This window comes from Heloderma suspectum, chromosome 15 (genome assembly GCF_057233095.1).
Source record: "Heloderma suspectum isolate Gila_16-S chromosome 15, 16-S_ref, whole genome shotgun sequence".
Lineage (NCBI taxonomy): Eukaryota > Metazoa > Chordata > Lepidosauria > Squamata > Helodermatidae > Heloderma > Heloderma suspectum.
This window is the reverse complement of record NC_139472.1, coordinates 7,639,643-7,653,380: the sequence shown is the minus strand read 5'-3', so window position 1 is coordinate 7,653,380 and position 13,738 is coordinate 7,639,643. Positions and strand designations below refer to the sequence as shown.

General features: G+C 42.7%; 1 protein-coding gene across 5 annotated transcripts in view; it reads left to right on the top strand.

The window, feature by feature from the left end:
* Positions 1-13,738, top strand: part of CTNNBIP1 (catenin beta interacting protein 1) — a 40,280-nt gene that overhangs the window by 11,619 nt on the left and 14,923 nt on the right. For 2 of the 5 annotated variants that reach the window (XM_084821712.1, XM_084821710.1), the window contains exons 2-5: positions 3,973-4,062; positions 6,902-7,008; positions 7,638-7,759; positions 8,717-8,807. In XM_084821712.1, the coding sequence (XP_084677838.1) occupies positions 7,664-7,759; positions 8,717-8,807 (187 nt within the window). In that variant the 5' untranslated portion in view covers positions 3,973-4,062; positions 6,902-7,008; positions 7,638-7,663. Of the gene's footprint in view, positions 1-3,972; positions 4,063-6,901; positions 7,009-7,637; positions 7,760-8,716; positions 8,808-13,738 lie in introns of those variants that run through there. The other 3 variants (XM_084821713.1, XM_084821711.1, XR_014786010.1) reach the window with 2 other exon arrangements.

Below are 13,738 nucleotides of genomic sequence, written 5' to 3'. Positions count from 1 at the left end.
GAGGGCAAGGGTGCAGTCCTATTGATTGCCCCCTTCATGATCGGAAGCCCATGAACTCGGAGGTGTCCAATCATCCAGTGCATGGTGGGAGGAGCAGGGGAGGTGATCTTCAACTCTGCATCCTCCCACCCTGCAGATCTTGCTAGATGGGCTTTTCAGCCCATCCAGTGAGGGCATTTCAGAGGGGGAGGCTCAGGATATCTTGTATCCTGGCCTCTCCGGTCTCCTCTGCTCTCCACAGCTGGTATTTTTGCTGATGGAGTTGGAAGAGGGGGAGATGTACATGGTGCTTTACAAAGAACAGCTATGATACGTCCTGACTCCAAGTGGCTTATAATCCAGAGCTTGACGCAGGGAAACAACAGAGGAAGGGGGAAACAGAGGGATGGGTAAAATGGCAAAGAATGGGATTATTTCAATTACAGGTAATTTGGTTTAGTTACAATAGATCAAGGGTGGGCAAGTTGTGGCCCTCTAGATGTTTTGGTTTACAAGTCCCATGATGGCTAGGACTGATGGCAGTTGTAGCCAAAACATCTGGAGGGGCACAGGTTGCCCACCCTTGCAACAGATGTACAGCACTGTTAAATAGTTAACGTTATATGTTAACCAATTAATGTTTTAAATTTATTTTTGTATAGTTCCGTTTATTATTGACTATTTATTGCACATGGGTAGGCTTAAAATACCAGATATAAAATAGGTTATGGTGACTAACTTGTTGATGAAGTTCTGCAAATTTAGTCAAGTTCGTTTTGTCCAGGGTTTGTGCCAAGAGTCTGAATCACTTCACTGCAGATGCATACATAGTTTGATTTAGCTCAGTAATACATGGCAACAAGTGGAGCAGACACTGGCACACCTTTAATGTACATCTCAGTAATGTGATGAATAATCTAGACCAGCCTTCCCCAACCTAGTGCTCTCCCTCCACATGTGTTGGACTACAACTCCCTCCAAAGTTTGGGATGGTGGGAGTTGTAGTCCAAGGCATCCGGAGGGCACCAGGTGGGGAAGGCTGCTCTGCCACATTTGAGAGAGACAGACAGACAGACAGACAGAGATATACCACTATGCTGGGAATGGTGGCCTTTAAATATTTCCTTCTAATTTCCTCCCTGACGACAAAGTGAAATCCCTTTAGAACTTTACCTTGCAGAGCTTGACCCGAATGTCCTGTGATGTGGTCACTAGCACACTATTGATGCTATGTAATTGATGCAAGTACTAGCAGACCATTAATTCAGATTCCACAAATGGGGAACTGAGGCTGGCATTGCCCAACAAATCCATGGCTGAGCTGCCCATGGAATTCAGTTCCGACTCCCTGGAACCATTAGGGCTCTCTGTGAACTGTACAATGAGCAATGCTGCAGACCCTGGTGGTGGTTCAGCTGTTGTACAGCTGTCTTGCTAAGTATTGCTGCTTGCTTTTGGGACCTTAGTCATCTAAACACACCCCATATCCCCCACCCCACTCCAAAATATCCTGTTACGGAGTATTTTTGGATTCTGTTTCTTAGGAGTCCATGTGTAGTTGAACATTTAAGATTTTTAGGTGAAATGAAAATCCTTAGGCATGGCCTTAGAGTCCTTGGGATCGAGGTCACAGAGTTTTGTGCTTAGCTCTGTAATTGACTAAGTTTGTGACTTTAAATGTGTCCATTGGAACCCTGGGCTTCACTTTTCCCACTTGAAAGGTATGGATGTTGGGGATAAGAACATGCAGGAAATGGGTTGGATTCAGACTTAAGTTAGTCACAGTGCAATTAATGGGACAAGTTAGTTGTGATTAACCTCAGCCTCACTGATTTCAGTGTGACCAAAGCTTGGTTAACAATTCTGGATCTGACCCAATATATTTTAACGGACAGAAAACTGAATCCAGTGCTGTTATAGTACTTGGGTTAATTAGAATAGCATATGGTAAAGAGGGGAGGCTGATCACCTTTTTTCAGTAATGTGTCACTTTCTTAGCCAGCAGTGTTGGAACTGGTCTTTCCAAGATATGTAAGAGTCTCTTTAATCAGTAGACTGTTGTCCTGATGCATTGAGGGTAGATCTCAGTCTGCAGTGTATATCTGAGATACTTTGCTGTGTAGACAGGGAAATGTTTGCTTGTTCTGTAGATGCTGTGGATTGTTGGTTCAAATTAAAGTTTAGTGTATCGATACATTCTGTTCAAAGTAGCTGTTTCCTAAGGAAATGCAAGATAATGCTTCTAATGTTTTTTAACGAGTGTATGGTGCATGGGGGGGGGGGGTTGCAGGAATCCCAGCTGCAATGTCGCCTCCTGATTCTGGGGATTAGTTTGGTGTCTTTTCCAGATGGTTTGTGGGATAGTAGAAATGAGCTGATGCTTAGCCTTACCAGTCTCTGCCTTCTGATTGAAACTAACGTGTGTGTTTCTCAAATCAGTCATTTTTAAAACTGTGTTCTGAGGAGCCTTGAGGTTCCTTGGAGGTTTCCTGGGTTCTTCCATTATCTAGTCAATAATGGTAGACAAGCTTGCCTGGTTGATAGCTTGCCTTTCTGCTACTGAACTTCCCTGAGATTTATAGCTATAGTGGAGTGCTGGGTGTGGTTTTGGGTATACACTCAGGTCTCATTGTCACCTTGTGAATAACTAGCAGGCTTAACCAAAGATTAATGTGAGCTGTCTGTGCCTCTCATCCTCTTCTGGAACACACAATAGTTCCGCTGCAGGAGCACAGAGTTTTTCTGGGCAGACAAATTGATGGGGAAAGGAGGAAGTTTTAAACTTGCTGATTTAAATCCAAGATGTGTAGATTTTGCTTTTTGGTGTGTCAATACAAGTTGTTTCCTGTAGTTATAGTTGATGATGACTGATAGAACATCATAGGCGGGTGAGGTAAACTTGTGTGTAGGCTATGTCATTTCAGGCTGCAGATAGGGGCTGACTTGATAGAACATTTCTCCATACCAAGATAAACTCTCCACACATAGAAAGCAAGCCTGTCAGGGAGAATCTTAGAAAACTGATGTCTCAGATATGTGCGTGGAATCTTGTGTGTCTGTGGGGATGGAACATTCCATCGTGTAAGCCCCCACCTGCAGTATGAAATTGTACACTCCAGAAGCGGGTTTACCACCTCATCTGCTGTTCTGAGAACTAGGTCTTTGATTCATGTCAACAGAGCAACTTGTCCCAACAATCCTTGGTCACATGCCTGCTCATGCTTTTGAGCACTGGAGCACTGTATCAGAAATATGGAAAATATCAGTCAGAAAGGAAAAGACATCCTGGGGGACAGGATGTCCTTATGCTGAGAGCTGGAAGCCAACTAGCTATTTGGACTACATACTGGTTTTGACTGTTACCCAAATGACCAAGTACATCCACGTATGGGAATACACATAGAGTGGAAGAGTTGAGCAGGGTATCAAATGCAATGTATGAAGGCATCCTGCCCCTGAAATCTGTCTATGTTTTGCATGCATTCTTTAAAATTATGATAGCAAACTCTTTTTTTTTTCCAGCCAAGTTAAGTTGTAAAAGTTAAAATAGTGTCACTACCATTAAGACTTCAGTGTATTCAATGTGCATGTAGCCAGTATTTAAACTTTATCTGGGGCTATAATCTCTGGGCGAAAATTAAGAGCCATTTTATTGCTGTGTCATATGTCTGACCGCTCTCTTGAGGTATTGTAAGCAGAATGTAGCTTTAAAACAGGCATCCCTTTCCTCCAGCTTGGCTGTCTAGTTGCATATGAATGAATTTACCTTCTTTTGATTATCCCCTGATTTCTAGTGATGGAAGCTTTCCTCCAGCATCTGAAAAGTTTTAGTTTGCACCTGTAGAACAAAACTTATTAAAACTGGTGTACAAACAAGATATGTGGAGGGCAGCTCATGCTTTTCATTAGGACAACATTTGAATGAATCCAGAATACTAAGGCACCTTGATCTATTTCAGGTTGTATCTGAATATCAATGCTTTGTCTCCATAGGGTGGTGCTTTTTTGTTGGTGTCTCCAGGCTGGGATAACAGATCAGAACCGAGTACTCTGGTGAACTTTCTTTTCACCTTACAGAGCCAGGTAAGCTGTGTTAAATAATCTTTAACAGCCTCAGCCCAATATTTTGTTCTGAGCTCCAGTGCCTGGGACCGAAGTGGTTATTAATCTTTGGAACAACCTCTTATAAAACATCTCAGCTGCAATGCTGGGTGTTAGTGGTATGACTATATCCTCAAGGCACATAACTGCATTTGTAGAAATAGCTGGACCAGGAGCATTTTAGTCATTGAAATAGGGCTTTAAGCCTTGAAGTGATCAATGTGTGTGGTGATTCCATTATTTGATGGTGTCTATTCATAATTCATGCTAGGGGGTGGTGTACAGAAAAGACTTGACTAGTAGAATTTGCAGGAGGAACTGCCACTGACTGGATTTGTGCTTTCCCAGCCATGTATCTTTTGCTTCCTTTTGCATAGAATTGCAGTTACAATGCCAAGTATAACTTGGTTGCAATTTATTCTGTATTGTAAAGCAGTGGCCTGCTAGCCTTTGCACAGTTGTCTTGGAAGTGCATTACTCCAGTGCTCTAGCATCTGTGTTGGTTTCATGTTGTCCTTGGGGCCGGCTTCAAGGTGCTAGTTAAAATGACTTGGGCTCTACATATCCAAGATACCACTGTCACCCCTGTGCCCCATATCGATGTCTCAAATAGACTCGCAATGCCCTTTAAACACATGCACCCAGTTAGACTGTAAGAGCATATAGAAGGATGGTCTGGTGGCTGTCTTTTTGTTGTTGTTGTTGTTGTTAGTATTAATATGAATAATATTTATATACCACTTCTATTTTGAAACAAATCCTGAAGTGGTTTACAAAAGAATAAAAACAAACACCAACAAAACAAAGAAAACTGACCACATACACACACAATAGTATCATATGGCTGGTACAGAGATAGATCATGGTTGGAGGAAAGCCAGAGCAGACAGATGTTTTTACTAAATGCCTAAAACACACCTGTGTGAAAGCCTGATGTACACCACAGAGATCATACCGCAGGGTGGGCGCCACTGCAGAGAAGGCCCATCTCCGTGTCTTCTCCAAATGGAAATCTGTAGGCCGCGACACAGACCAACAGAATTACTGTTCTGCTACTTCCCCTTGAAGGCTCAACATAGAAAGAGCGTTTGAGTGTCTTCTGAAAGTGAGGTGAAATGTCTACCAAGAGCAGAATGGGACAGCATCCCTTGATAATCTCTGGCCATAAAATACGTTTGAAATGCACAAATAAACTGTAGTTTTTTCAAAGCCATGTCCAGTCTCCTACCATCTTCTCCTATTTCCCATTTTGCTGTGACTTCAACATGGTCAGAACCATATAGTTACAAGGACCAGAGGAGGTAGATTAACATGGCGGTTTATGATTAGCCTACCTTGGGATGACCTATTGGTCTATTTTTGGCTATTTTCCTGGTTGATAGCAATCTGCCCTTGTGTAGACAGTGCTTCAAGGTCTCTGTACCAGAAAGAGTTTTCCTAAATAATAACTCTAGCCTTCAGGGACTTGGAATAATGTTGTAAAAGTTTTCCTGTGATTACTTCACTAATTTATTATATCTTGAGATATAAGCTTTAAGGTATCATCTTTATTGGGCTGACGTGTTGTTGGCAATGCAGAAAAAAAATGCTATCCAGCTGCAGCCCGAATAGAATTATATCTGTACAATGATTTCAGTTTCCTTTCTTTCCTATCACTTACCTTCTCCTTTACTCTTATTTTCATGCTGTCTACCTGCCCCTGATTAGGAATGAAGTGAAGGGAGGATTGTTACATTCAGCTTAAAGTAACCTGCTCAACTGTGCAGATTTAGTTGGGGGGGTATCCTTGTAGGTGATGCCACCTGCTGGAAGATGAAGCAAGAAATGTTTTTTCTCTTCGATTTCAAAACTACTTATTTAGGTTTCACCTGTTTGTGGAATGATGTGCCTTCCTTCTTAGTTTCCAAAGTAGTTTTGTTCAGTATCATCCCCTATAATGTGTTGGAATATGTAATGTGCTTGGAAAACTTGTATGTCTCTTCTCCCCATCCCTCCCACTATAGACTTTAAACCCAGGCTAAATCAATAGGTGTTTTAAAAGTACCTAGGCTCTGGTAGCTCTCCAAGGTAGAGAGTTCCGTAACTGTGGAGTAGCCATCAAAATCGCCATTTCATTGTTGGACAAAGTGAGATCCTGGGTAGTATAGTCATGTTTCTTAGGTCACATGAGAAACGGCTGATTGGCCTTGACGGAGTTCAGATTAAAACTTCTGATGGTGCCAGGAAAGTGTACTGTGTCATCTTGCTATAACTTCCTTCAAGATTCAGCCCATCTTGATGCCTTTGGAGAGTTTGTTTGAGTTTATCAGGTGATAGGTCTACATGTCTAGGTCCTCCTTAGTTGAATTTGTCGGGGGTTATCCACAATGGCACTTTCAGTGGGCATTTGTGCCCTTTTTTAAACCCCTAAACATGCATTTGCTAGAACAGGGGTGAACAACTCGCAGGCCACATGCAGCCCCTGCTGTATTTCCCTGCTGCCACTGCTGGATTTCTCACAATGGCAAAAATCACTGCCATCTTTGCCACCACCGCAGTGGCAAATACAGGGGTTGGGTACTGCCCCTGACCCCTGGAAATTGTTCACCCCTGCTCTAGAAAGATTAATGTAATTTATTCAAGGTAAAGATGAATTAGCTGAGGGCAAATGGCAAACGGATGACCAATGGGCATGACTTTCCTTTGGCTCAAGTATTTGTACATATGCTGCCAGACTGTAGTAACACTCTTCCTGTTTAAGCAAATGCTGTAGAAATTGCAAAGCATCTAAACCAACCCCAGATACTTCATTTCAGTCTCCCTGTGTGTGTGTGTATTGCAGGTGGTGCCCTACATGCTTTTCCCAAGGACTAAACTGTATCTCTGATTCCTCCTTCCTGGCTGTTCTTGACCGAACGTTCTCATAGCCTGCGGTTACTAGGCAAGCAGGTAATTTTGGCCCTTGCTCTGTCCCACCATACTTTGCTTCTTTTCTCCCTCTGAACTGTGATCAGTCCTGTATGGTTTGGAGAGATGGAAAGGTGGCATGAATTGGGCTGTCAACTGCGTGCAGCACTGTAACTTAACGTTTAGGAATTCTTGTTGGTGGTTCTGATCAAGTGAGCAACCAGGTTAAATGCTTCTGCTAATTTAGAACTATAATTGTAAAAACTCCTGTTTGCCCAGGAAAAGTGACTTCACTACCTGGTCACTTGCTTTGGTGTTGAGCACCACTGGTGTGCATGGAGGACCGTGGCACTTTTAATGTGTCCTCCTGCCAAGTTTTTTTTCAAGAAGCTATAAAACATTTCCTTCCTATGGAAAATGAACTTGTTAGTTTTAATAGATTGCCATTCTAGCTGAATGCTCCCAGGAGATCCAGCATGATAAACTTGTCCATGACACTCCATAGCAGAATTCAGTGGCCCACATGGAGAAGCTAATCCTGACCACTCAGCTCCTATTGGCAGGATAATGATGGTTTTAACTGTAAATATTATTTAGCCTCTTGTCTTGTCTGTTGTTTGTTACAGTAAACCTTTTTGTCTCACTTCCCTTTGTTGCTGTCAAATATTTAGGAGTCTCAAGAACTGGGAAGAGGGGAATGAACCGTGAGGGTGTCCCCGGGAAGGGTCCGGAGGAGATGTATATTCAGCAGAAAGTGCGAGTCCTGCTTATGCTTAGGAAGATGGGATCAAATGTAAGTCTTGTGGGCAGCCTTGAAGACAAACTCACAAAAAGTTAGTAGTCCAGAATTTTTATCAGCTTTCCAGAACACAGTGCCCATGGTTGTGGCACAGGGATGGGCAAACTGTGGCTCTGCAGATCTTTTGGCCTACAACTCCTGTGATCCCTCACTATTGGGTATATTGGCTTGGGCTGACAGAGAGAGAGAGCCAGCTGCCTTCCAATTTACAAAAGCTTTCCTGCTTGCTTGCCTGGAGATGATTTCTTTCTGCCTTTCTGCAGGCAACTGAGTGGCTATTTACATGCCTGACTGAGGGCTTTTTAGAGCAAGTCTAATTTGGTTAGTTGTGCAGGATAATATTGCTTCTACTTGGCTTTACATCTGAAGTAAGTTTTGGGCAAAAGGTAATTGCGGCTTGATTAAATTATGTAAAGTAATACTAAACTCCTGCCTCCTGATCTGTGCACCAAAATGCTGATAATGTGTTTGTGTCTAGGCTTCAGTAGTATTTCTGCCCCCTGATTTTTGATACATAAAACTATAAAATGAAATTGCATGATAGCACTTGAGATATACAGATAATTCAGCAGTGCATGCTTTAATTCCCTGCCAGATATATTAATGTTTATGTACTTGTGGATATATTAATGCTATCCTTTTGGACTTATTTGGACACATGAGGACCTCTATCAGACAAAATGACAATCAATGCATACTTGAATAGCTAGATTAATAAACTACAACAATCACTGTCTGAAAATTATTTTGAATTTTTTGGATCACTTGGTGTGTAGTCCATGCACCTTTTATGAAATAGAGCAGTTTTGTAGCCCTTGCATATGTGACTAGTTCACTGAAAATGGGTATGAGTGACAGCAAACTGAATTGAATTATAACTAGACATAGACTTTGCTGCTGAGTTTATCTTCTGCCGTATTTGTGGATTTACTTCGTTTTCTCCTTTTCCAGTTAACCACCAGTGAAGAGGAGTTCTTGCGGACATATGCAGGGGTAGTGAATAGCCAACTTAGCCAGCTTCCTCAGCATTCTATTGATCAGGGTGAGTAGCGGGGAAAGGGAGATGTGTAAGCTTTCAAATCCTGTTGTTAGAAATGACGTGCATGGAAGTGGCTTTTAATTTACTTTTAAACCACAAAGTGGTAGAATTCTAAGATTTGGTTCTCTTCTAGAACATATTGGAGAGAAGGGGAAAAGTTTTGTGAGCCCAGCACCAAAATTTAAAATTCTGCTAAAAAGGGTAATCCAAGTTCTGTGCCAAGATAAAGCTTATTCTTCTTGCCCCATAATCTGTTCAATTTGCATCAATTTGTATGTGTTATATCGGGCTGTTGCTGTTGTTGATTGTAGAGGGTCTATGCAAGGCACTGAAACCTCACTCATGCTACTGGAAGTTTAGCTGTGCTCCTCCTCCTGGCTTGGTTGATCTCCACATACTGTATTTGCAGTCATAGGGGCTAGAAGGTTGCTTTTTAAAAATCCTGATGTTCAGTTCTGAGCCTGGTATAAAGTTCTTCATTTTCTCTGCTTTAGTGAAATATATATAGCCCTGTGAAAAGACGTGCATATTGACCAATCTTGTTTTCAGCTTATGAAACATAACCTATTAAGATACTGCTATTCAGTGCATTTTAATGATGGATGAAGTTGATTTAAATGTCCTTAAGATGCTTGAGGAATGAGAAGCAGCATAAACCACAAAGGCTTCAAATGCTTGATCAATCAGCAGGAAAGCTCACTGAAGGCCAGTCACAGGTTCCATGTTTCTGTATGATGAAACTTGGTTTTGATCGTTTTCTTGGCCTTGAGTAAAGTTGCAAGTATAATCGCAGAAAGAATTCTGAATTCTGACACCATGTCCCCTCTGTGTGGTGTTAACAGCCATCTGCTGACACTGATTGGAATTCTTTCTAGGTCTAAAACTGAATTAACTCTTGGAGGAAGAGAACTGTGATTCTCTCTGTTAGGAGGAAGCTTACAACTTAGATCATTCTTAGCATGTTACTCCTAAAAGGTTCTTGTGGGTTAGGCAGGAGGATTCTCCATTTAAGGCACTAGCGTGAAATTAAGATGGCAAAGTTGAAATGGATTACTTTAGATCCTTACATGAGTCCTGTGGTTCATAAACACCTGCTATTGTGCCCTTAATTTTGGAGATTCGCTGTGACAAGTTTTGAGAACCTCTGCTCTAGGTAACACCCCCCCCCCCCCCCAGGGAGTCACCATGATAGCATCTGTGGCTTTTGTGGAGTCTTCCCAAAAGTTTTTATCTACATTGGGGTAGACAACCTTTTTGGGCCATGGGCACAGTTATCAATTTCAGAAATTGTCCTGGGCACCGCCACAAAATGGCTGTCATGGGAGGTGTGGCAAGGGACATATAACCAGCCCAGAAGACTGAGTACAAGGTAGAGGTGGGGTCTGAGCCCTAACACACTAAACTCCTTTGAACCCACAGTTTTCAGCACCAAGATAAACCTATTTCACACCCAAATGCATTTATTTATTTATTTTTAAGGGGGAGGGCAAGGGGCCCTTGGGGAGCACCAAGAAAGGTGTCTGGGGGTGCATTGCTGCCTACAGGCACAATATTGCCTAACCCTGATCTACATAATAGCTGTGTCTGTGAATAGGGGAAGAGCTCATCATGGAGCTACATTAAAATTCAGTGTATTTTAGTGACTTCAATGACAAATTGAAATTGGGCATCTGAACAGCAGTTTTAGCCACTAGATGGCAGCATCTTCCTAGAAAACTTATTCCAAGTGCACTCCCCCCCCCCCCCGCCTTGGTGCTTGAATTTAAAATATACCCCTCCCCCCCAGTAAACTGTTTAAAAGGGGAGGGGTGTTTGTGTCCTTGCATCCTGGGTTTCTAAGTTTGAAAACTGAGTTTCAAAAACTCTTCAGGCAGTGAAGATCTGTCTAAGCCCCCTTTTGTCTCACAGCACTAATGTCATGGTTTCTTGGATCCTTGCTATGGAGTTCCATATTCACATTTGCAAACTCATACTTTCATAACGTGATCATACATGGATGTTTATATTCACAGGGTTATTTCCACAAGAGATCTGTCTGATGCTATTTAGTGCAACGTCTCCTTTCCTGCATGTTAAGAGTCTGCATGCCATTCTGCCTTTCCCCCTTTACACGTGTATTCTGCCTTTTGTATATTCATTTCTTGTCCAGAAGAGCCCTCTGCCTTTGTAGGGGCATTTAAATACTGTGACAATTATTCAGCTGTGCCCTTATTAACATGGCTAGAAAGGGGAAGGTGTATGCTGAAGGCTGACAGTGAGGTTTGATTTCTTTCTGGTCCCTAGAGCAGGTGTGCAGTACCTCAGGCCTAAGCGCCAAATGCAGCCCTCCTGGTGTCTGAGTCTGGCTCTCCAGGGTTCCCCAGATGGCCCCGCCCCCTTTTCCCCATCCCTCAATTGTTTGACGGTTTCCTGGCTTATGTGCAGTTTTTCCCCCATTCTGAAAGATTGAAATGCCTCTCTTAAGGCTTGGTTACTGGCAGCAAGACCTCTAAGCTAAAATCCACTGCTATTTTTGTATTTTGCCCCTGCCCCATTTGGCTCACTCTTTTTGCCTTCAGCCCATCCACCACTGGAATCCGGCTCCGAAGAGCTTCTCCAAAATGGAATTTGGCCCTTAGATCAAAGAGGTTCAACACCCTGCCCTAGAAGACAGAGGCAATCCAAGATGGTTGCCCGTGTCATCTTGGCTGAAAGACTAACATGTAGCGTTGCTTTGTCACGTGCCCCATAGATGTGGGTGGGTTATGTGCAGAATACACTTGGCAGACCTCTAACCTTGCTGATGTTGCTTTGTCTCTGTGTGTTTATAATTGTTGTCTTACAGATAGGCGCAGCCCTGTTTTCATGAGGTTTAGATGTTTGCTAAGTATTTTAAAAAGAAATGGCTAGAGGAGCTTACATTTTGTGGAGGAGTCCATAGTGTGAGTGAGCTGCCTGACTAGTTATTCTAGAAACATGGATTAAAACTGCCACGCTCTAGAATGCTCTATTTGGTGATCTGGAAATATCACTGTGACAGTGGTGCTAACTGTGCACTGGAAGATAATTAGTGCAGTACTTCTATAAAGCAAGCTGTCCCTCTTGGAGACTTTGCCACTGAGGGATATTTTGAATCCAAGATGCCAAGGTTTGCTCTTCGCTATGGGCTCAGAAGTAGGAAAGATCTAAAGAACAGAGGCATTGATCTATGTAAGTACATGCCTGGGGGAATGTTGGCTGCCTCCTTTCTCCGTCAACTGTTTTGATCTATTCTGCATTAGCTTCTCTGCCTTTTTAAGGGTTGGGGGTAAAAGCAGCAGCTCTTGAGGGGGCCTGCGCTAAGCTGCTGCTTATCAGATAAACCAAGTAGGTTTCTTGCCCTTGGAACACTTCATGTGATAAAGAGTTGGGCACAACCTGGCGTTTTGCTTTTTCAAGCAAAGTGGTTAAAATCAGGCTGTGCTGTTAGCTATTTGCACAAGGAGGCCAGAAAACTGGGTCTGTGTGGTCTGTAGGTGGCTATACCAGCCTTGATGACAGTGCTGTTTCTGGTTGCTATGGCAACCATGCCTTGTTGGTTCTTGGAGAAAGCCGGATCCCTTGGGGAGCACAGAGCTGAGTTGCAAACATGCTCTGTGCAGGTAGGTTGAAGGGCTGATGTTTAAAAATAAAAGCCACTCGGCCCACACTATTTTAGAGGGAGAAGGTTGTTCTGTGGTTTGAGACTAGAGGAGGAACAGTTAAAATTTAGGTTCAGCCTTATGCTGCCTCCTTTTACAGGGGTGGTATGCAGGCACGCTATGCAGTGTGTTCTTCCTTTCTAGGATATGATCTGTATCTTCATTTTTTACACTAATGTGCACAAAAGGCAAAGGGTGTTTTGAAGGCTGTGGAGGAAGGCGATTGCTCTTCTAAAAATTCTAGATCGTTTGAGCCTCATGCGCTCCATGCCTTGCAACATTTCAACAATGGATGGTTAAATACATCCCAGAGGGGCAAAAACGTACAATGTAAACAGGACTAACTTGAGGCCATTACGGAAAATGTTCCCAGTAGCTGCCTACAGAGTTATAATACCTCCAGTTAACTAGAGATTCATTATGGTGTAGTAGTTTAAGTGTTGGACTTGAACTGGGGAGTTGCTGGATCAAGTCCCTGTTCATGGAACTTACTGGATGACTTGAGGCCGTTGGCTCTTTTAGCCTAACCTCCTGTGCTAGGGTGGTTGTGAGGATGGAGGTGGGAGGATATATGCTCCTCTTACCTTGAAGACAAAGTTAAAAAAAAAAAAAAGAAATGTGAAGATGTGATTTGTAGCCATGGTTCTACTGAGGCAGAGATGAATTTGACTGGGGAATTCAACAGCATGCACCGTGATTCCTGTTGTCCGATCATCTTCACAAGAAGCTAAGCCGCATAACAAACTGTTCTGTTCCCGAGCTATAATTGTGTTTCCATTATATGTCACATCTGCCTTTTTCTAGCCCAGACACAGTTTGTGTGAATCACTTGGCATTGCTTTTGGGCATCGTTTGGGAATTTCAACTGCAGCAGAACTGAGCAGCTCAGACAAGCCTGTGTAAACTGGGATGTGTTAGGATGAATCACTGAATATGAATCTTCACAAGTTGCTTCCTACTTGGTTTCTTCTGTTGAGTGAAGTCTGTGTTTGCTCATGCTGAACAGCAGACACTTCTACTGGTAAATGAAGAATTTAGTGTCTACTTGCAGCCTCCTCTGCTGTTTGACTCCATTTTCCAGTTTCTTGTTGACCTTCAAGTCTACTCAATTCCTTTCCTTTGAAAAGAGAGAAAATGCAAGGATGTAAAAACTAAAAGTAGCCTTGTTTGTCTTGGGGAGCCACAAGGCCTTTGTGTTTTGCTGCAGCAGACTAACAAATGCTTTGTGGCACAAGCTTTTGTGGACCTGAGTCCACGTCATCAGATTTGTGAAGT